Source organism: Pipistrellus hanaki, assembly GCF_964339955.1.
Source record: "Pipistrellus hanaki genome assembly, chromosome: 1".
Lineage (NCBI taxonomy): Eukaryota > Metazoa > Chordata > Mammalia > Chiroptera > Vespertilionidae > Pipistrellus > Pipistrellus hanaki.
The window spans coordinates 134,100,431-134,121,973 of NC_140503.1; the positions used below are offsets into that span (position 1 = coordinate 134,100,431).

Sequence of the window (21,543 nt, forward strand, 5' to 3'; positions counted from 1 at the left end):
GACCCAACAAATGCTTATTGATCATCTACTAGCTATCAGACATCAATGCCACCTCATTTGACTATTTGATTATCATGTCACTTCTCGGAGCTGAGTCACAGTATTCCCATTTGCAGATAATTGCTAACCCTGGCTAAGTCACGCCCCAGGTTTTACAGATGAAAGGGACAAGGCAGAAAAGTGGGGGTGAATCTGAGTGGCTGAAAAATGCATTGTTTCTGCCAGTACATCTCCCCAGTAGCCACAAGATATGTGCAAGGTGCAAAATAGGAATTTAAGTTCAATATCAGCATAATATTAACTCTTTGGAGCCAGCCAGCTGGGTGAGATCCTGGCTATACCACTTATAGCTGTGTGACCTTCCACTCATTACCTAAGATAGTTATAAATGATTAAAGGAGCAAACATTCATAAAATCCTTAAAACAATGACAGGCACATGCTAAGCACTCAATAAATATGTTACCATGATCACTAGCTTTGTACCTGTAGCAGAAGCTACACTCAACTGAGTTTTCTTTTACTGCTCTGGTTCTCTCTCCACTCCCTCTTCCACTGACAAGGACCCTGTGATGACCCGGGCCCTCCCAGATAATCCAGGGTCATCACCCATCTCTCGAGCACGCAGCACTTTTCACTTCCTCTTGGTCACACAGCCTAACTAAGTCATGGTTCCAGAACTGGGACACGGGCATCTGGAAGGAAGGAATCATTACCCTGTCTACTGCAGAGAGCACAGCAGCACTCTAACCTCCCCTCCACGCACAGCCCCAGGTACCGCACAAGCGTAGTCTGCCTGCCCAGCAATGCGGAAGTTGGGACAGAAAGGGACCAGAGAGCTGGATGGCCCTTGTCAGGCACCCACTGGTGTCGCCTGTCCCCTGGCCACTGTGGGTGTTGAGTCCTTCCAGCCCCTCCAGTCAGGTTAGTCACTGCCCTCCCTCAGGGAGATCGGGGCTGGGAGGGTGCCCTCCAGTTACCCATGGGCAGAGAGAGAAGTGGGGTGAGGACCTTTCCTCTGGAAAGCTGAAGAAAAACCAAAGCATGTATCTCTGGCACAGATAAACTTAAGAAGAAAATAAATGACACTTTCTTTTAAAGTTAGGTAAGAGTAGGCTTGCTTGTTACTTGGGTTGGTTTAAGAAAGTTCGCTTAGCCATCCCTCCCCCACACCGTTACACGTCTGGATGGCAGGCTGTGTGTGGCCCCTCATCCCGGCTCCGCCCCCAGCTCCGGGCTGCTCCCACACACGTGCGCACTGGGCGATCCTCTGCTTCCTCTTCTCCAAAGCAGGCTGACTCCTTGTCTGGGTCACGGGCTGCCAGGGAGGACCCTCCCTGGAATGAATACGTGTAAAAGGCTTACCGTCCTGTTACTGATGGGGATTCAGGAAAAGAAGCAGACATTGGAGCCACATGGGCAAGTGCAGCTCTCAGCTCCGCCCCACCAGACAGCGCTGATCCCGAGGGCCCTGGGAGCACTGTTCTCTTTCTTCCCTTCCTGTCCTTTCTGCTTTGCTTTCTTTCCTTTTTTTTTTTTTTTCCTTTGCTTTCCTCCCTCCCCTGATTCCTTTCCCCCTTGCAGAGCCAGGGAACTGATGACCTAGGCACTGTCGGGACGTGCAGTTTTGACATGGGCCAAAAACTCTGCTAGATACATTGTTCCTCTAAGATGCAGCTCAGCCCTGAAGAGGAAACACCTAGCCCCTAGAGCGGGGGGGCTGCTTGGAGACTACTCAGCCTACCGTCCTCCGAGTATGAACTCACCTGGTCAGAGGAGCAAAGAAATTCTGTAACTAGGTCCAAGTTGACACATCCTCACCACCAGTGTTCCTTTTACCCGCCAGCTCCCCTCACTAACACCCCACTGCCCTTCACACACTTTTTTTTTTCCCCCATAAAAAGTCACAGAACTATGTTACCATGTGAGGTAATAAAAACATGTCTTCCGGCCATCGCATGACCATTTTATTCCTGGTTAGCCAGCTGGTTGGGAGTTTTAACCAGTGGTGAAACCGGCACAGAACGCGACATGTGACGAGTTAGTCTGCCACCCCGTGAGCGGTGAGGCGGCTCAGCTTCCCCCACCGCTCTGCTCTGGGCTGTGCAACCTTTTCTCTGCAGGCCTTCCATGGAGAGATTGCTGTGGGCGTTTATGATCCTACATTTATGTACCACCTTCTTCCGAAATGTTCCTTCTGTAAGCAGTTTAATTGAGAAAGCAAAGGGTACAGTTCTCAGTGGAGACGAGGGAATTTTAGGTGGGCGGAATGCAATTACCCAGGCAGCACCTTGCCAGTCTGCCAACCCAGAAATAGGCAAGTGTGTGTGTTGGTGGCATTTAACTTGTCTCTGTCGATTGTGTCTTGGGTCTCTATTGTACGTCTGTTGACTACTTAGTTTTGAAGTATTTGATGGAGGTTGGCCACATGACAAAGTTGAGTTTTTCTTTTGCTTTATATAAACTACTACTTTAGTTAAAAATCAAAAGCTTCTGAAAGACATCTAGATATGCAATCAAGATGTTTCTTCCAACTTAGACTGAAATTGGGGCAAATTTTCAGAGTCCTGTCCAAAGGTCTGAAACACAAGGCATCTTCTCACTTTAAGGCAAACTATTAGTCTCACCTTTGATTCCTCTCCTTCCTGTTCTTCTCCCAGTCCCCATCTTTCTGCGGGGACTACCTAAGAACAGCATAAGAAAAAGGCAGGAAACTTTTGTTCAGTCTTGGTTCACTGTAACTGGTCTTCCTGAGTTTTTAAATAAATAAAAAACCAAGACATAGAGACCTGTGTGTAATCTGCATACTGTTTCTTTATTATCTGTCCCAAAATGGGCAGTGAACTGCCTAGCCTCGCCCCCTTTCCCATCACCTCCAAGCCCAGGCTTCCTCTGGGCTCCTATGACATATGTGTCTGTGATGAATTCTCTCTTCAACTCACGGTTTGCCATCAAAATTGTGAATTGCACGGAGTCTGACTTTAACCACCTCTTCCTCAGACCCGTCTGAGACTGGGAGGATGTGAAAGTCACCCATGAAGCTTGAGATGAGCCAGCTCTAATGTCATCCAGCTCCTTGTCCCTCTTAACATGGAGTGAGACTCCAGCTAGAAGTAGGTGACTGATAGGTCTGCTCCCGGCTGCTCTGATTTCTCTGGATGAGAGAGCCGTGCAGCCTCATGTCCAGTGGTGCCCACCGTGGCCTTTGTAGGAAGAGAGGGCCTCATGGGTTGGCACATTGCTCCCCTCTAGAACTTCCTGTGAGAGAGAAGAGGGTCATCCAACACAAAGACACCATTGGTTGTGAACTCATCAATAACTGAAGGTGTTTAGACTGAAAGTGGAGGAAGTCTTGTCCAGTTTTTGTTGTTTTATGAAATATATGCTGTGTAGGCTCAGTTCCATCTGAACCCAATAAGTGATGACCTAAAAATCCCCAAATGGTGCCAGATACAATACCACGTTCACTACACAGCTTACTTTACTTAATCCTCATACCTTTTTAAGTTGGGTTTTGTGTTTGTGTTTTTCACCATTTAAAAATGAAGGAACAGAAGCCTGGGGAGAGCAGGAAACAATTTGAGTTCACAAAGCTCTCACTACAACCCCATTTTGCCTCCAGTTTTGTTTTTAGACGAGGATGACGAAATTGTAATGTTTGTTACTTATTTAGAGCTATAGGCTCATTTTTTTCATTATCTCTGGGGCCAAGCTAGGGCACTTCTTCCTGTGGTCCTCAGGGATGCCCATGCTAACCAACCTCATAGGTTAGTTGGAGGGCGACCCACCCAAGGGTCTGTGCAGAGGATTAGAGACTACTGAGGTCTGGAACATTTAAGCTGCAGAGACTAAGGTGGTAGTAAGACCCTGTCACAGGTTTTGTGTTTCTAGCGATCGCATTGAATACTCCACAGCATCATCCTAACTACAGCACCATAAGACTTTAGGAAGGTGGGGTGTCCCTTTCTGATAAGCAACTTCTCCAGGTGATTGCTCTCAGTGCTTTGGCACCCATACCTCTCCATCATTCGTGCTAGTGACGACCGAGACTGGGGACCTTTCTGATAATAGCAGCCGCTCCCACAAACATATTCAGACATGTACCAGAATATCCTCATCCAGCTACCCATCAGCTCTTTCCCACACCTCATCCCCGTTTGCTTCCTATTCATGTTCTGTGCTGTGCAGGGGTATCTCATCGTCTCACTGGGTTTCTTCCCATTCCTTTCCCTTCTCTTGGACCTAAATGAAGAGTCTGACACAGAGAGGTAAAGAACAGAGCCTGAACTACATAAGGGTTTTCTGACAGTCATTGTACACCTGCACTGGAGTCCTTTTTTAGCTACATTTCATCAGGACAAAAATAGATTTTCATGAAGGCATGTTAAGGTCCTTTGCAATGCAAGCAATTTATCCAAAATTGTTATGAAGTCTCTCATACTTGCTGGTTGCAGAGTTTATATTTCTATCCTTTTACTTTCAACTTATTTGTACCTTTGAATCTGAAGTGTGTCTCCTGTAGACTTTGTACCTTTGAATCTGAAGTGTGTCTCCTATAGACAGCATAGACAGAGCTGGGTTTGGTTTTTCTTTTGTTTTTTAAATACTCACATGAAGAAACATTTTTTATTGATTTTAGAGAGGAAAGGGAGAGAGAGCAACATTGATTGGTTGCCTCCCATCCACACCCCAACCAGGGATCAAATCCACAACCTTTTGGTGCATGGATGACACTCCAATCAACCAAGCTACCTAGCCAGGACTAGTTTTTATTTTTTTAACCCAATCTGACAATCCCTGCCTTCTAGGTGGATGTTTAATTCATTCACATTTAGTGTTATTATTGATATGGTTGCATTTATATGTGCCTTTGTACTTTTTGTTTTCTATATGTCACATATCTTTTTGTTCCTCTATTTCATCTTTCTGGCTTTATTTTTCTTTTAAGTAAATATTTTCTAATAAAGTATTTTAATTTCTTCCATGATTTTTTAAATATTTTCAAATTTTACTTTCTTAGTGATTTCCCTAGACACCATAACGTACAGAACCTACTTCAGATTTATGCTCACTCCATGCTGCTAAAATACAGAAATCTCCCACAGAACTCTCTCCTCCTCCCCTTGTGCTATTTTTTATACACACATTACATCTGTATGCTCCAAACCCAGCAATGTATTGTTACAACTATTATTCCATACAACCTACTATATTTTAAAGAAACTAAAAGAAGGGGAGCAAGTAGAGATCAATAGAGTTTATAACCCTCTTGTTTATCATTTTTGTTTCTCTTTGTTTCTTTTTTATTGCCATCCGGCATAATTTCCTTACTCCAGTGTTGTCCTCACAACTGCCTTTGTGCTTTTATTGTCAAATATATTACATTTCCATATGCTACAGGCCCAACCAATGCAATTATATGCATATTGTTTTTAGACAATTGATTTTTAAATCAGTTAAGAGAAGATAAGAGGAAAAATGCAATTATACTGTCTTTTATAATTGCATAATTACTTCATCAGTGTTCTTTGGGCTTGTTTGTGAGTTTTGTTGGGGTTTTTTGTGTGTGTATGTGTGTACTGTAATTACTGTCTGGAATCATTTGCTTTGGGCCTGAGGAATTCGCTTTAGTGTTTTCTGTAAGACACATCTGCTAGCCACAAATTCTCTATTTCTGTTCATTTAGGAATATTGTTGTTTCTCCTTTGGTTTTGGAAGATAGTTTTGCTGGATATAAGATTCTTATTTCATAGATTCTTCTTTTCAGCACTTGGAATATGCTTTCCTGCCACCTTTTGGTTCACTGTTTGTTCTGAGAAATCAGCTATTATTCCTATTTTAACTCCCTTATACATAAGGAGTCTTTTCTTTTTTTTCTCTCTCTCTTACTGAATTCAAGATTTTTAGCTTTCAGCATTTTTACTATCACATGTCTATGGATGGATCTCTTTGCTTTATTTTATTTGTAGTTTGTTGACTTTCTTATTTGTATAAATTAATGTGTTTTATCAAAATTGGGAACTTTTTAGTCATTGTCTCTTTGAATATTTTTTCTGCTCTTTTCTCTTCTTTTGGTACTCCCATTACTTGTATGTTAGTGTGATTAATGGTGTGCCATATCTCTGAGGCTCAGTCTTCTGCCTGCTCAAATCAACTGGTGAGCCCCATAGTGAATTTTTCATTTCTGTAGTTAACTTTTCAGTTCCAGAATGTCCTTTTTGTTCATTTTAGTAATTTCCATCTCTATTATGTGATGAAACATGATCAGCATACATTTTTTAATTCTTTTTTAAAATACATTTTTGTTGATTTCAGAGATGAAGGGAGAGGGGAGAGATAGAGACATCAATGATGAGAGAGTATCATTGATTGGCTGCCTCCTGCACTCCCCTCACTGAGGATCAAGCCAATTGAGCCATGACCACCTGGTTCATAGGTCAACATTCAACCACTGAACCACACCAGCTGGATCAATTTTTTATTTCTTTAAACATGGTTTCCTTTAGTTCTTTGAACATATTTTTAATAGTTGCCTTGGTGTCTTTGTTTAAGTACAGTATGTAAACCCTCTTAAACAGTCTCTGTCACTTGTGTTCTTGCTGTGTCTAGATCACATGTCTCCTAATTATTTACAACTGGACATTTTAAGTAATATATTATAACAATTCTGGACACTGATTCTTCTCTCTCTATTTCCCCACCCCCAGACCCAATTTTTTCTTGTTTGTTTATTTGCTTAGTGACTTAGCTAGGCTAGTTCAAGGAGACCTATTCTACTACTGAATGAGTCTGCTGTCACTCCTCACGAGACACAGCTTTAGGTTGTCGCATTCTTGTATTTCCTTTTTTTAAATGGCATGACTCTTTCTAATGGCTCTCTGCCTGCCTTTCTGCCTTAACTCCCTGTTAAACTTCTGTGGGTCAGTTTCTATTGTTATCACATCCAGCCATTAGCCTCCACTAATTTCTAGTTGTTTGATCTGTTGTTTGGCTCTGGGCATAAAGTGCACCTGCAGCCTGATTCAGTTCATGTCAGACCCCTGCACAGGGAGCCTCTTCAAGGCCATTCCTTGAAGTTTGATCTGACCCCAGGAGGACTCTTCTTAGCTGCCTCTGTCTCTGGTTCTCTCTGTTAAACCTCCAGCTGGCCTATCATGCTATGATGGAGCTGTGAGTCTCTTAATGCCTTACCACCAAGATTTCTATTGTTTTCAGCAGCACCTTAGGCTTTCATGCCAATATAAATTTAAAATCTTAGAGTACACAATTTCTTAGAAAGCTGTAACTTAATAAAGCTAATTCAAGAGGAAAAATAAAGTTTGAATAATCCTCTTTATTAGAGGAATGTAATCAATATTTTAAAGCCATGCCATCATGAAATATCAAGTCAAGGTCATTTTTACTGGCAAGTTCTACCAAACATTTAAATTATACGTATTCAGTCTTTTTTTTTTTTTTTAAGTTCTTTATTGTTTAAAGTTTTATATATGTCACCTTATGTATTCAGTCTTATACTATCTCTTCCAGAGAATGGAAAAATGAGGACATTCTCCCAGTCATTTGGTAGTGAAACTAAGAACAGTACAAGAAGGTCAAATAAAGGTCTATCTTATTCACACCCAAGCTGGCCACACCCCCATGGAATAAGAGTCCCTGCGGGGGGGGGGGCATGGCCAGCCTGCAAACAGCCATCAGCCCCTCACCTAGGCTGGTCAGGCACCCCAGGGAGAACCTCCACCCTGAAGGGTGTGTGGTCTACTTGAAAACAGACCTCAGCCTCTCACCCACTCTGGCCACACACACCCCAGCGGGGACCCTCACTCCATGGGGGCATGGCTGGCCTGCAAAGCACCACAGGCCCTTCGCCCAGGCCTCCTCATGCCCCAAGGGAACCCCCACCCCGATCTGGGACATCCTTCAGGGAAACCAGCAAGCCCCCACCCATGCACCAGGCCTCTATCTATACTAATAAAATGGTAATATACTAATTAGACTGGGAGACCTTCCAGGAGACCTTCCCAACATTCTTCTGGACAAAGCCATGGTGGTGGGGCAGAGGTAGAGGCTGTTAGAGGCCAAGAGGGGAGGGCAGTTGTGGGTGATCAGGTCAGGTTGAGATGGCAGTTGTGGGTGATTAGGCCGGCGGGCAGTGGGGGAGGTAGTTGGGGATGAGCAGACCACAGGGGGGCCAGTCAGGGGTGAGCAGGCTGTCAGTGGCGGTCAGTTTGGGGTGATCAGGACAGTGCGGGGAGGGGCAATTTGGAGTGAGCAGGCCAACAGGGGAGCAGTTGGGGGTGAGCAGGCCAGTAGGGAGGGACAGTGGGGGTGAGCAGGCCAGTGGGGAGGGAAGAGAAGGGGAAGTTGGGGGCAAGCAGGCCAATAGGCAGAGTGGTTAGGAGCAATCAGGCAGCAGATAAGCGGTTAGGAGCCAGCAGTCCCGGATTGCGGGAGAGTGTTCCAACTGCTGGTTCAGGTCCGATCCCTGTAAACGGGCAATAGGACATCCTTCGAGGGGTCCCAGATTGAAGAAGGTGCAGGGACACCCCCTCCCCATGCATGAATTTCATGCACTGGGCCTCTAGTTTAGCAATAAAGGGAGAGAAAGCATTGACCCAGGCTACAACATGGGTGAACCTTGAAAACTTTGTGATAAGTGAAAATAGTCACAAAAGATCACATATTTTAAGATTCCATTTATATGGAATGTTAATAGGCAAATCTATAGAGAAAGTAGATCAGTGGTTTCCAGTGTTAGAAGGGTATGGGTTTCTTTTGGGAGTAATAAAAATGTTCTAGCCAGCCAATGTGCTCAGTGGTTGAGCGTGGACCATGCACCAAGAGGTTGCTAGTTCAATTCCTGGTCGAATCACATGCCTAGCCCAGGTTGTAGGTGTGCAGGAGGCAGCCAGTTGATGTTTCCCCTCTCATCGATGTTTCTCTCTCTTTTCCACTCCTCTCCTTTCTCTGTAAAATCAGTTTTTTAAATGTTCTAAAATTAGATAGTGATGCTGGTTGTTCACTTTATAAATATACTGAAAACCACTGAACTGTATACTTTAAGGGGGTAAATTGTATGGAATGTGAATTATATCCCAATAAAACTGTCATTTAAAAGAAATGGCAGGGAGGGTGCCTGGCCAGGTAGCTCAGTTGGTTAGATCATCATCCCAATATACCAAATTTGTAGGTTCAATCCCTGGTCAGGGCACATACAGGAATCAACCAGTGAATATATATAAATAAGTAGAATAACAAATCTATGGCTCTCTTTCTTTCCTCTTTCTTCTTCCTTATTTCCCTTCCTCCCTCTCTTCTCTCTAAAATCAATTTTAAAAATAAATAAATAAAAATAAAAAGAGGTGTGTGTGGGGGGAGGGGGGATGAGGGAGACAGGGGAAGGAGAGTCTGGAGCAAAATGGTTTTCTCCCCTATACTCCACCCTGTCTATTACCACTGACACCAGGGTCCTGGCGTCTCCTGTCATACTCAGGAAGATGTGATTTTTTCTTTTTCAAAACTTCATTGAGAAAGTGCCAACTCTGCAGCAGAAACAATAAGGAAGCCAAGCATTACCATTGTACTTCTCCACTCCTTAATGTGTTAACCTGGAGGAGGCGGCTTAGAGGACTGGGGCCTTTAAAACTTGATGGACTGGAAATCAGGACACAAGAGGGCTACCTAGCTCTCAGCCGCCCCCCCCCCCCCATTCCCCCCTTCTTGAATTTTTCTCAACCAGCAATGAGGGTGTTCACTGCATCGGCCAAATACTAGTAGCACTATGATCATTTTTTATTAATCACCAAATCTAATGGTCAAAAGTGCGACAAGTACAATCAATCCCTCGTGTCTTTCCCACCCAATATACTAGCACGACTCCCTGGCTTCCCCCGCTGCACTGACAGCTGGCTTTACTGGACCAGTTGGCTCTCACTCATCTTGTGCTTTCTCTCCCCTTTCTCCCATCCTCCTCTTGTTTTTCAGTGGCTGCTTCAACACCCAACTCCACTGCTGGTGCGGCCATGAACTCTTTGACCTCTCTCGGGACTCTGCAAGGACTGGCGGGAGCCACAGTTGGATTGAATAATATTAATGCACTCGCAGGTACCATAAACAGTGAGTATTTGCTGCTCTGGTGGACAGCCTTCCCCCAAATTCTCCACAGAAAACGCTCAGCCAGAGTGACCTAAAAAGGATACGTAACAGGGAGAACTAATACTTGGGATGGAGGAGCGCATGCTTTGATAGGCAGACGCTGTCTAGGTTCATTTTGCCTCAAAGCACCCAACCCATCCCCACCCCCAGTCTCCTCTAATATGCAGGGTGTGCATATCCATCCATACGTCTCTGGGGTTGGCAGACATTTGTAGGTTTTGAGGGTTTGGTTGGGTTTGGGATTTGTTCTGTTCTTCTGAGAGGCAGTGTGCTAAGAATAGAAAAATTGATGGGCCAGAAATCAGGACGCACGGGTCCCGCTCCGAATCTGGTCTCAATTACTTGTAGGATCTTAGGCAAATCACTGCCCTGCTCTGAGCTTCATTTTCCCATTTGACAATTGAAAGTTCTGGATCAGGTGACCGTAAAAGTGCCCTCTAGCTCTAACACCCAAAGATTCATGCCAGTTAAATAGAGGGGAAGCAGGGCCTTGGAACGAAGAAAGTCCAGCTGAGCAGAGAGGAGCCGCTGCATACGAACGTGGTCTGGAGTCTTTATTAAGCCTCACAGGCAGGGTTACTGAGCAGTGCAGCTCTGAAGGGCTGCTGTTCTTCCCCCACAGGTTGGGTCAGACTCTTACAGAATCACAGTTCTGAAACATAGAGACTCACCCAAGATCGCTAGTCTGCTACGTGGCTTATCCACTCTGGCACTTTAGACCTGGAAGCACAGTACCCAGCCAACAGATAAACACATTGCAGGCCCATGCTTGGCCTTGGCTCCTGCACTGGGGAACAGCCCTGAGCCCACAGAGGGGCGTCATGTTTGTCTTTCCCTCAGCCTGGTCCCCCCTGGGTGCCTGAGAGCAGCCACGCCCAGCAGCTCCATGAGAGCCCAAAGATCCTGATTTGGGGGTCTAGTTACCCACCATGCAGCCCAAGCAGAAAGTTGCCCTGTTTTAAGTCATGATTCAATAAGTAAACTTTTTAAAGGGTGATTGGGCAGTGCAATTTTATTAAAAAGGCAAAAAATAGGAATCCCAGTAAGTCTAGACTTTCAAAGCTCAAAAAGAATACCCTGCAGTTTATTTGGCAGAACCCAGAATTCATCCAAATGAAGGCTGTTATAATCCTGATAAGAAAATTAATCATATATTTAGAGGTAGGAAATATTCAGGTTTTATGAAATCATTTTACTCAGATGCTCTGGGAAAGACAAATAAACATGAACTGAGTTTTATCTGACCAGAGGCCAAAAATAGAAGAAATGAGAAACCTGTTTCCTTCCAGATAGGATGGCTCTCGATGAGCAAATAGTGTACAAAGTGGTAACCGTGCGACAGCACAACATTTTATTCCAGTAACGCTGCCTCCGGCGCCCCGTCAGGATCCCTCATTGCCTTGACTCCTGTTTCTGACCTTGTTCTGCAGACGCTCCAGCCCACTTGTCCTTGCCCTCGGTTGCAGGTGTGTGTTTGCACACAGCCCTTCATGCTGCTTCTCTTGCCCCAGGACCTAGTTCCCCTAAAACAAGGACTTTGATTTGATCGCCTGCCTGTCCTTGGTCTGCAAAGTAACAGGCCAGTGGGAGTGGCTGTCCTCCTCAGCACGTGCTCATGATACTGTGTCGTCCTCCCATCCGTGCGTCTGTCTCTCTCCATCCTGTTGTGTTGTACCTGCTGATTCCCCATCGTTATCAGGGGCTAGAGAGGGACTCTGTCGAATGGCAGAGAATCTATGACCAGGTCTTGTGTGGGGTCTGTGTGGTACAAATTTTGCTTCTGGCAAGGACAACAGGCTTCAGTTGTTTTTTAATTATTTGCCATTGGGTTAACATCAGTGTGTGCAGTTCATGGAAAATGAAGAATGTCTACCAGAAAGGATGAACCAGGAGAATGTTTAAACCAAAAACCATGATAAAACAAAAATACGTTCTTTCTGATTCGGGGGATGCTACTGGTGCAGGACTATTGAACAATCACAACAATGGCTGGGAGCTAGTATTTACTTCTCGTCTCAAATACAAAGAGAAAATCTTCTAATATACACAGAGTGTCCCCTTTCAGACCATTCTCCCTTGACAGATAGTGTGATGCCGCCTATCCTACTGAGTAATTCCCAAAGCAGGTGGTCAAGAAACGGCTACCTGGACAGAGGCAACTTCTAAAACAGTTGGCCTCAGCTTCTCTGTCAAAGAGCCAACTCTTTTCCATGGACAAAGGAGCCAAGAAGAGGGTAGATGGAATCCACAGTTAGTTCCCAAACTCATCTTAGTGTAAATTTTTCCCTCTTCCCTGCCAGAGGCCTTTCACCTCCCCCTTACATAAAGTCTTGGTTAGTAAGCAAGTAGCTAAATTGAACTGAGTTTAATCTCCTTTTCCTTCCTTTATGCATTCATGAATGGAAGGGTGGGAAAATAGTACAGTACAGTAAAGCTACGAGCCAAAATTGTCCAGATCAGAAGTGAGGAGAGTGGGTGATTCGCTAACTGGGCTCACTTGTGTATTATTTGAGGCTTCTCCAAGCATGTTTTGCATATTCATATTTAAACTAAGATGAAAATCTTTTTGCATATATGTCCACCCAAGAATCTGTATCTGGTTTTGTGTTTTAAAATGTATGTTTCCTTTGTTTAAATGGCATTAAGCCTTCCAAATGGCTTATCCATATAGTGCTTAAAATTATGATGGTCTGATATAACCAGCCACAAATGTCTAATGAATAGTGTTTATGGAAGTATTTATTTTTAAAGGAGAGGAAAGAGAAGATGTTTTGGGCATATTATTATTGTGGCTTGTCACTTGAATTTGCATTGTGAAATGACTTTTAATCCATATCATTGGAATATACAAAGGTATGTGTAGTTAGGTACATACCTAAGCACATACAACCTCACACACACTTGTGACCATATTAACACAAGCATACATATGAGTGCCCCTAACTGTGTATATTCACAGTCATCTACCCTGGTTTTAGATACCTTATACTTGAGTTCTCATTACCAGTTCGCAGCTTACAAGGCTATGCTTCAGCTACCCCTAGGAGGCTTACCTCAGTAAACAGACTTCAGGTCTATGTTAACACATCCCTCACTTTTGCTCTATTTTTATTTGGTATAAAACTTGTCAGAGTGGCTTGAAAATAGCCATGGTTCACTTATGGTGCTCTGCTTCTGATCCTCCATTTCAGAGCCACCTTCATAGCGACCACAAAAAATGTTCATGCTCCTATTTATGGTGGGTCCTCTTTCATTTTCACATATTTTCTCAGTCATCTCACCATTCCTTAGGTCCCCATCAGGTGAGAACCTTGGAGAGCAATTAAGTTTAAAGTACTTAGTAGTCAAGGTACACACTAACTTTACTGACAGACCATTTGCAAAGCCTTTCCTTAGTGGACCTTGCCACGCCTGTCATTCTGTCCCAGCCTTCGCATCCAAGTGCCTTTCTTGGGAACCAGATTAAATGGGATGAAATGACCGATCCATTTGGCCTTTTCAAAGAAAAGCCCTATTCTTCATGGATAAAAGCATTTTATCCAACTTAACCTTCTTCCAACCTGTTTTTGCTGTCCAAGTTTTTAGATATAATCAACTCCCAGCAGCTGAATTGCCAGTGTTATCTTTGATATGACTACTTAATATAAAATAACATTAGATAACTCATAGGAACAATTCTGAGAGGTTGAAATCTTCCTTTGATGGTCCTTCAAATTCTACTGGGGAATCAGTTACCTATTCTGCCCTGGGTTTTGGCAAATACAATAGAATTTCCCAGGTTTTATTTTAAATATTCTCAATGCATTTGTATTTGTTAGAATTTTTATCCCTATTTTTTGTTCCAAAGAATAGTTGTACCATGGAGGGAAGCTAGAGAGGCCCTGACTAGTCCTCTCTTTGGCATCAACACCCCTTTTACTTGTGCCTCTTCTGCTACCTCCCTCCCCGCCCCAGGCATGGGAGGCCAGCCCTCACTGTCTCCCAAACACATGGCATCGGCTGAAGTAAGCAGAAACCCTCAGAAAGCAAATCTGCCCTGAGGTCAAGTCTAGAAACACAGCCAGCCACTGTGGAGTGTGGGCAGGCAGAGTGTGAGGGGGTGGCTGAAAGGTCACTGGCTGGAGCCACAAGCCACACAAGGACTCTAGTCCTGAAGCACTGCCCCGTCAGTCTTTCAGGAGCATGAAGTGCATGCCGCTTCTGTGTTTCAGAGGGGGAAATGGCAAAAGAAGGAAAGAGGTAGAAGATAACTCATCTGACCTGGACAGCAACAGGGGCATGTCCCAGACAGGAAGGGAGGCAGGGGCACCAGTGACTGTCAGTTAAATCCCACCTGTGTGTCTAGAAGCCATGTTGCAAAGACTGCAAATTATGCACGGGAAGACTCTCCTACACAGTGATACATGGGAGGCCTGAGAGCCCTGGGCCCCTGAGTAGGCAGGGCACCATGGACGTGTAGTGTTTCAACCACTCCATACACATCAGGGGAATTCGGAGACATTCTTTATAATGGAGCTTCTGTCTGCAGCCCCTATCTGTCAGACCGCTGTGTTCCGCCCAGCTCTTAGGCCACGATGCTCACCTAGAACCGTACACCTTGGGTGTAAGTGGAGTGGCAAGTGACTGTTTCCTCCTCCTAGAATTTCCTCCCACCTACATGGGAGCTTGGCTTCCTGGAGGGCTTAGCCCATGACAGGCCATCTGTATCCACCAATTTGCAGCCTGACAAAAATGGAACCAGCAGCACTTACCAGCTGTCTTAGGCTCTGCTCAAATTATTTTACAGCTTCCTCTCACCTCCCAGAAAAGCAACACTGATGTTTCTTTGCATTCACACAAAGATTGGCAGGTGAGGATGAAATAAGACCAAAGAGGAAACGAGAAATTACTTCCAAGCCCTTGAGCAGCCATAGGAATAACAGGGATAGAGAAGACAAGAAGCAGTGAGATGCATGTGATTAGTTGTTGTCTGAGGGACTGTTTAATTAGAGGACAAATTCTTTCCAAGCTCATAGCACTCATTTTCATGACCAAAAAAGAAAAAAAGAAAAAAAAGAAAAAAAAATAATAAACTCCTTCATAAGAAGAAATTTAAAGCAGAGTGAGCAGAACCTCTTCTGGCCACACCTTTTTAGCTTTGTCTACATTCCAGATCTGCTTGATTTCCTTTTCAGTAGGCTTGTTCCATTCTCATTTCTTTGGGGCTGTCCTGGCCACTCCACCCACCCCAGGCCTGTTTGTACTTGGTGATATCACCCAGGGCCCCCAATTCTGTCTCCACAAGCCTTCAGAAAGAATACCAGACCTGAGGCACTATGAGATTCCTCTGCTGTAAAGCGATGGTCTGATTCATATCTTCCATGTAGTGCTTTCATTGAAGATACGAAGTTGAAAAAATAACCAACTCGTGTAGAGTAAGGAGAACATTTCCGGGGGTGGCAGGGAAAACCTCTGACGGGAGTGTCGAGGTGATGCTGGCCTTGGATCTCTCTCTATAATTTCTAAGCATCCTCATTGTAGTTCTCCTTTCTCACTGGACTTCTTACCAACTTTTTTCATAGTCATCTTTGCTGATTCATAGCCTTAATCAATATCCCTAATTCCTTTAAGGTGTTCATTGTTTTCAGTGAGTTCTTCCCAGAAATAGATCCTTTAAAAAAAATTTTTTTTTAAGTATTAATCATAAAAGAAACTAAAGGCAGTTATGATGTCACCTCTTCCATTTCCTAAGTTCATATGAAAGTTAACACTCTATAAAGTCCTGCTTGTTTTGACTCAGTATTCAGGGAAAATATGGCACAGTCAGCAACCATAATAGAGCAAAAGAGCAGCCAGGATACAAGGAGAAAAAAAATGAAAAAGTGTGCTGGCCAACCTCCAGTTCCCATCAGTGACTAGCCAAGACCCAGCCTGCGGACACAGGGCCACTTCAGTTGACTGAAAAAAGTGACACAGAAGCTCTTTTCCTTGGCAGAAGCCCCAGTTACATGGGCATTGACTCATATTTGTGTGTGCATATGTCTGTCTGTCCGTCTATGTGCTGCTAAAAACAAACCGCCCCATTCCATGTCTCGCCTCTCATACTGGAATAAGCAACTTCCACTTCTGCAGTTAGGGGAGGGTGCACACTCTTTCCTGTGCCTTCATTTTTTATCAGCCAGGCCATTCCTATGCTCCTATCCCTGACCAGTCTCTCCTGCAGTTCAGGGAAGTCAGTTAACGGAAGTGCCAACCCACTAGTTTACTGAGTACAGAGCTTGTCTTCTGGGCCGCTTTCTTACCAGACAGCTTACAGGAGAAACGTTGTATTTCTTCCTTTCCTCCTCAACCTCCTGGTCCTCAAAGAGCACAGTAAATGGATTTAAGCGTACCGATGTTTCAGGTCTCTGTCAGAAACAATTTTTTACCTGCTTCTAAGCTCTAAGAAGTAGAGGTTTTATTTCAAAAAGATAACCCCAGTACTTGCCAATAGCACCCTGCATGGAATTAAGATGTGCTGTGTCACTGCAGTACTCGGTGAACGTTGATCACCGGCCTAGGCAGAGAGGGGCATCATTGCTCAGGGGGTTTTTTTCATTTCCTGTTGCTGTTTGTTTGTGTTTTTACCGTTATTGTGAGCTATGACTTCATAGTTTCATTTTAATTTCATGTTGGTTTCGTTGGTGTGCTAGCTGCATGCACTTACTGTTGTACTTGTGTCAAATGATTCTCTACCTTCCTTTGGAAAGCACTAATGAAAAGTGCTATTTCTCTTCTCTATTGTTGGGTTTTTTGTAAAGTTGCTCAAATGCTCTCAGGTATGGCGGCTCTGAATGGAGGACTTGGCGCCACGGGCTTGACGAATGGCACAGCGGGCACCATGGACGCCCTCACCCAGGCCTACTCAGGGATTCAGCAGTACGCAGCCGCGGCACTGCCCACTCTGTACAGCCAGAGCTTGCTGCAGCAGCAGAGCGCAGCGGGCAGCCAGAAGGAAGGTACGTGTCGCCCTCGGCCCAGGGCTTGGCCTGGTGTGGCCAGCCCAGTGGGCAGCATTCACCTTCACAGCATGTTTGCAAAGACACTAGACTGAGCCAGTATCATAGAGAAAGCAATTGTTTTATTTCAGCTATTTGTGTCTTTTTTTTTCTTCAAGAAACCTGACAAGCCTAAACCATTTGTTTTGATCTTCTTCATGTTCAGTCTTATATTTCTTTTATCTTTTGATTTAACTTCTCATCTACTCCTTAAGATGGATTTCTCACCCACTGTGTGTTTATACATAATTACTTAGTAGTTGCTGCCATCAAAAATTGCCAGGAACCCCCTCTCCCAAATCCCCCTTACACGAAACTCTCCCTCAGTGGGCGGGGTGAAGCGTTCCAGTCCTGTGGACGGAGTGCTGACCAGCCGGTCCCAGGTTCTCAACCACACATGCTCTATAGGTGGTGGTTTCAGGTTAACGATAAATCCACTATGGGATTGACTCTGTCTTTAATTGGGGATCTTCTGGGAAAGCAAAAAAGTGATTGATTACCTTGCTTCCCTGCCAATAAAGCAAAATGAATACCAGGAAGCTAAAGTTCAGAATAAATTAAGGCTAATTATAAAATAGTTAATGAGCTGGTTGAAAAATAGTAAGAGCTTGTCTCTTCCTTCTTTTTGGTTTCTTCTTCCATAATTGAAGTTGCTTTAAAAGCAGAATCTTCAACATTTCATTTATTCACTTTCTGACTTGTTAAGAATCCTATAAAATAAAACCCTAATATGCAAATCAACCAAACAGCAGAAGGACCAGAATGACTGGTCGCTATGATGCGCACTGGCCACCAGGGGGCAGACGCTCAACACAGGAGCTTCCCCCTGTTGGTCAGTGTGTTCCCACAGGGGAACTTCAGCTCAGTCAGAAACTGGGCTCACAGCTGGCAGTGGCTGGAGTCTCTCCCGCCTCTGCAGCAGCGCTAAGGAGCAGTGAACCAAGCGGTAAGGAGCAAGAGCAGGCAGTCGGTAATGAGTGAGGGTTCCTGGACTGTGAGAACGCACAGGCCAGGCTGAGGAACCCCCTCCTCTAGTGCACCAATTTCGCGTACCAGGCCTCGAGTATAGAATAAGAAGCTAGAATAGGAAAATATTGTTGAAGTTTTTAAAGTTTCTTTCCCTTCTCCTTTACCCTCACCCCATAATTCCAAACTGGTTTTGTCTTAATTACTTCAACTTTAAACGTGGCATTCTATTATAAAGAAATAGACTAGTTTTACTTTATAAAGTTATGAATTTTAAAGGGGACACAGCTTTAAAGATACTCATGTAAAAAAAAAAAGTGGAAAGTTCTGTTTATTATAAATAACAGATTGTTTAAAATAAAAGATTTGTGAAAATCTAAGTTACTTTTCATTACTTCAACTTTCTCTTCACTCCTAGTTGTGGCTGTTGTAGATTTTTTAACACACACACAGCTGTTCAGATAACTATGTCCCCAGGTGTATGGAGATGCTATGTCATAAATACACAACCTCACAGAGAAAAGCTCGTTTTGAGGTCCCTTGTCTAGATTCTGACTATACAATGGTGACAAGTAAGGGCAGCAGGAGGTCCTATAAGATAATGACTTCCTCAGAAGAGACAGTGAAAGCCAGTCCCCCCACTGGCTTTGCAGTTACCCCTCCATTACCCAGCAGTGTCTCTCAGTAAATTGTAGAGACCACGTTGCTGGGGAAATGTCACCAGAAGACTCGAAACATCGTGGGTTAGGGATAAAGTCTGGGCCCTGAAATAACATCTCCTCACTGCTTTGCCCCCGCCCTGCCCTAAATTTAGTCCCTACCTTGAGTTGTCAGGATTGCTTGTACAGGAACAAACCCTCTGGGATTAATGTAAAATAGTTTAAAATTATGATTGCCAAATGCAGATTACATATATTTAGGTATTTAGGCTACCAGTGGCATGGTGTAGGGTTTTCTATTTGTTGTTGTTGTTGATGGTGTTTTCTGTACAGTTATTTTTAATCACGTCTCATCTTTTCATACGTTCTAATCATCCTCTCCTAGCTAACGTGAGCTCAAGAAATATAAACCATTTTAATATTAGTTTAATTAAATATAATGAAAAGGCAAGTTATAATGGGAAGTAAAAAAATATCATTATGTAGAGATTTAGATTTGCTACTACATGGTTCTGTCCTTTTTTCGGGAGAGTTGAAAGTCAGCTTGATGTTTAGTCGTGTGTGCCCTGGTGCATGTTGGCCCACGGGAACACATGTACAGCATATGTACAGCATATGGTTTAAAATCTTCCGAAGCGTTATGGCATCCCTCTCGATCTAAATCCAGCAAAGCTGACCACTTTTCCCACCTAAATACCCTCTCCCTCTGGCCTCTTTCACACCTTCCCAAGCTTGTAGGAGGCAAATCACATACACACACACACACACACACACACACACACACACACACACGATACACATGAGTGGAAAGAGCTTCTAACACCCAACAGGAGGCCAGTGGTCTGATAGAAACCTCCAGTGCTTCATATAAGTGCTCTGTGAGAACCACAAACATGAATAACAACCAGCTGAGAGCATTGTATAACACAGAGATCTCTAACAAGTTAAAATAACGAGTTCTAGGAGAAATCTGAGGACTGTGGGATTTGTCAGCTGGCTTTACTAAGGGAGAAGTGAAGAAGTGGTGAAACACTCAAAAAAAATCGCTTGTTATTTACCATTAGCATCTATGGCAGTAGCCACCTTTCTTGCACACAAGAGAGGTTTTCCTTTTAGTCACTTTTTTTTTTTCCCCAATTTTAGTGTTAACAGTATTGGTGGGGAGAAATGGGGAGGGGTGTCTATGGTGGCACTTTTGAGAAAGTGATGACTAAGAGGACAAGCCTCCTTGGGTTGACCTGTCTTCATTTTTTTCTTGGGCCCCTATCTGGCAGGAAGGCACACATTGAGACTATAGTGCAGCCTTGCATGCCAGGATTATCCAGGCATAAACAGTAAATTTGCACTTTTCTCCCCAAGCTTCAGGAAGTGAGATGACCTCACAATTCAGATTAGGTACCATTAATCCTCATTTGTGAGTTTGGGTCTTCTGTTGGAAAGGAACATTCAGATTTGCCCATCTGTACACTACAAAGGATGGCTGTGGCATAATACATTCAGAACATCCTTTCCCAGTGTTTTGGTTTTATATCTATTTACAGTTTGCATTTTTAGGAGTTTTCTTAACCCAGGAAACATTTGGGGATCAAAGCCTGCAACTGTGTCCCTTTAAACCCAGACTGCCTCCTTTGCACTTGATGGGATATGTCCCTGGAAATGTGAGTGAGGTAGCAAGGTAAACTGGTCACACTGACACTTAAGGAAGGAAGAAATTCTTGTGTCCAGCTTCAGAAATTTGCTTCAAGAAGTTTTCCAATAAAAACCCCATTTGTTAGAATACCTTCTTTATGAATTTTTTTGTAGGAAGAAACTGGTTTAACTTTTCTTTGCAAAGATATTCATTCCTTTTATTTGTACAAAGTTCTTTTACCACAGTTATAATATTTCTTAGACTTATTCCCATGGACTCCCTCCCCCACTGCAGCTTATCCCCTGGGCTTCTCAGTGGGGCCAGCAGTCCTGGGTCCGCTCCTGGGAATGCCAGTTAGGGTTCCATGAACCAACTGCAGAGGTTACTTAACCAATTTTATGAACTCCCTTCCCTCCCAGACACCATGACCAGAGGCATCCCACTTGGGGCCTCCCCAGACCCTTTGGGAAGGAATGTGCAACTAGCCCCCGCATCCTCTGAGTTGGAAAGCATTCTTGCCTGTTATATATTAGAAGATAATCACCTTCCATCAGGTCATTTGGATTCTCTCTTCTCCTTTTTTTCTTTTAGCCTTCAGATAGTTTTTCTGTAGGCAGCTAGAGAGGTGGGAGAATGAAATGGAAAGAACTTGGGAGAGCTTACCTCTTCAGCCAGTACAGCTCACGTCTTCCTCACAATGCCCTTGTTTCTTGAATTTCTAGGAAGTGATAGTTGAGAGGGAAGGGCCTGGCTTAGCTTAGTCTTTGACTCACTGCTGCAATTCATGCATTCATTTCCAAGGCTGATTCCCAGTGCTATAATTCCTATCACAGTTGTGAAACTCTAGCTACCTATTTTTCCCTGCCTTGACTCATTGCCAGTCATTTCTAATAAAGATGATTATTAGACTGTGTGTTAAGAGATTTGGCAAATCAAAACTGGATGGATAATTAGGTAAATGATTGAGAAATCCAAGCAGCATTACTGCTATATCCATTATTCTCAATTGCTGCAATTTGCTTAGAATGCACAGGACACTCTCTCCCCTGAGAGGCACAATATACATAAAGCCAACACGGCCACCCAGGCAAAACCCGCGCCTGCCTTCTCCTCCCCCACTC

At 43.9% G+C, this 21,543-nt stretch overlaps 1 protein-coding gene across 34 annotated transcripts in view; it reads left to right on the forward strand.

The window, feature by feature from the left end:
* Nucleotides 1-21,543, forward strand: part of CELF2 (CUGBP Elav-like family member 2) — a 526,216-nt gene that overhangs the window by 495,318 nt on the left and 9,355 nt on the right. For 9 of the 34 annotated variants that reach the window (XM_084888498.1, XM_084888507.1, XM_084888521.1 and 6 more), the window contains 2 exons: nucleotides 9,981-10,100; nucleotides 16,949-17,128. In XM_084888498.1, the coding sequence (XP_084744624.1) occupies nucleotides 9,981-10,100; nucleotides 16,949-17,128 (300 nt within the window). Of the gene's footprint in view, nucleotides 1-9,980; nucleotides 10,113-11,581; nucleotides 11,618-16,930; nucleotides 17,129-21,543 lie in introns of all 34 variants that reach the window. The other 25 variants (XM_084888508.1, XM_084888499.1, XM_084888511.1 and 22 more) reach the window with 4 other exon arrangements.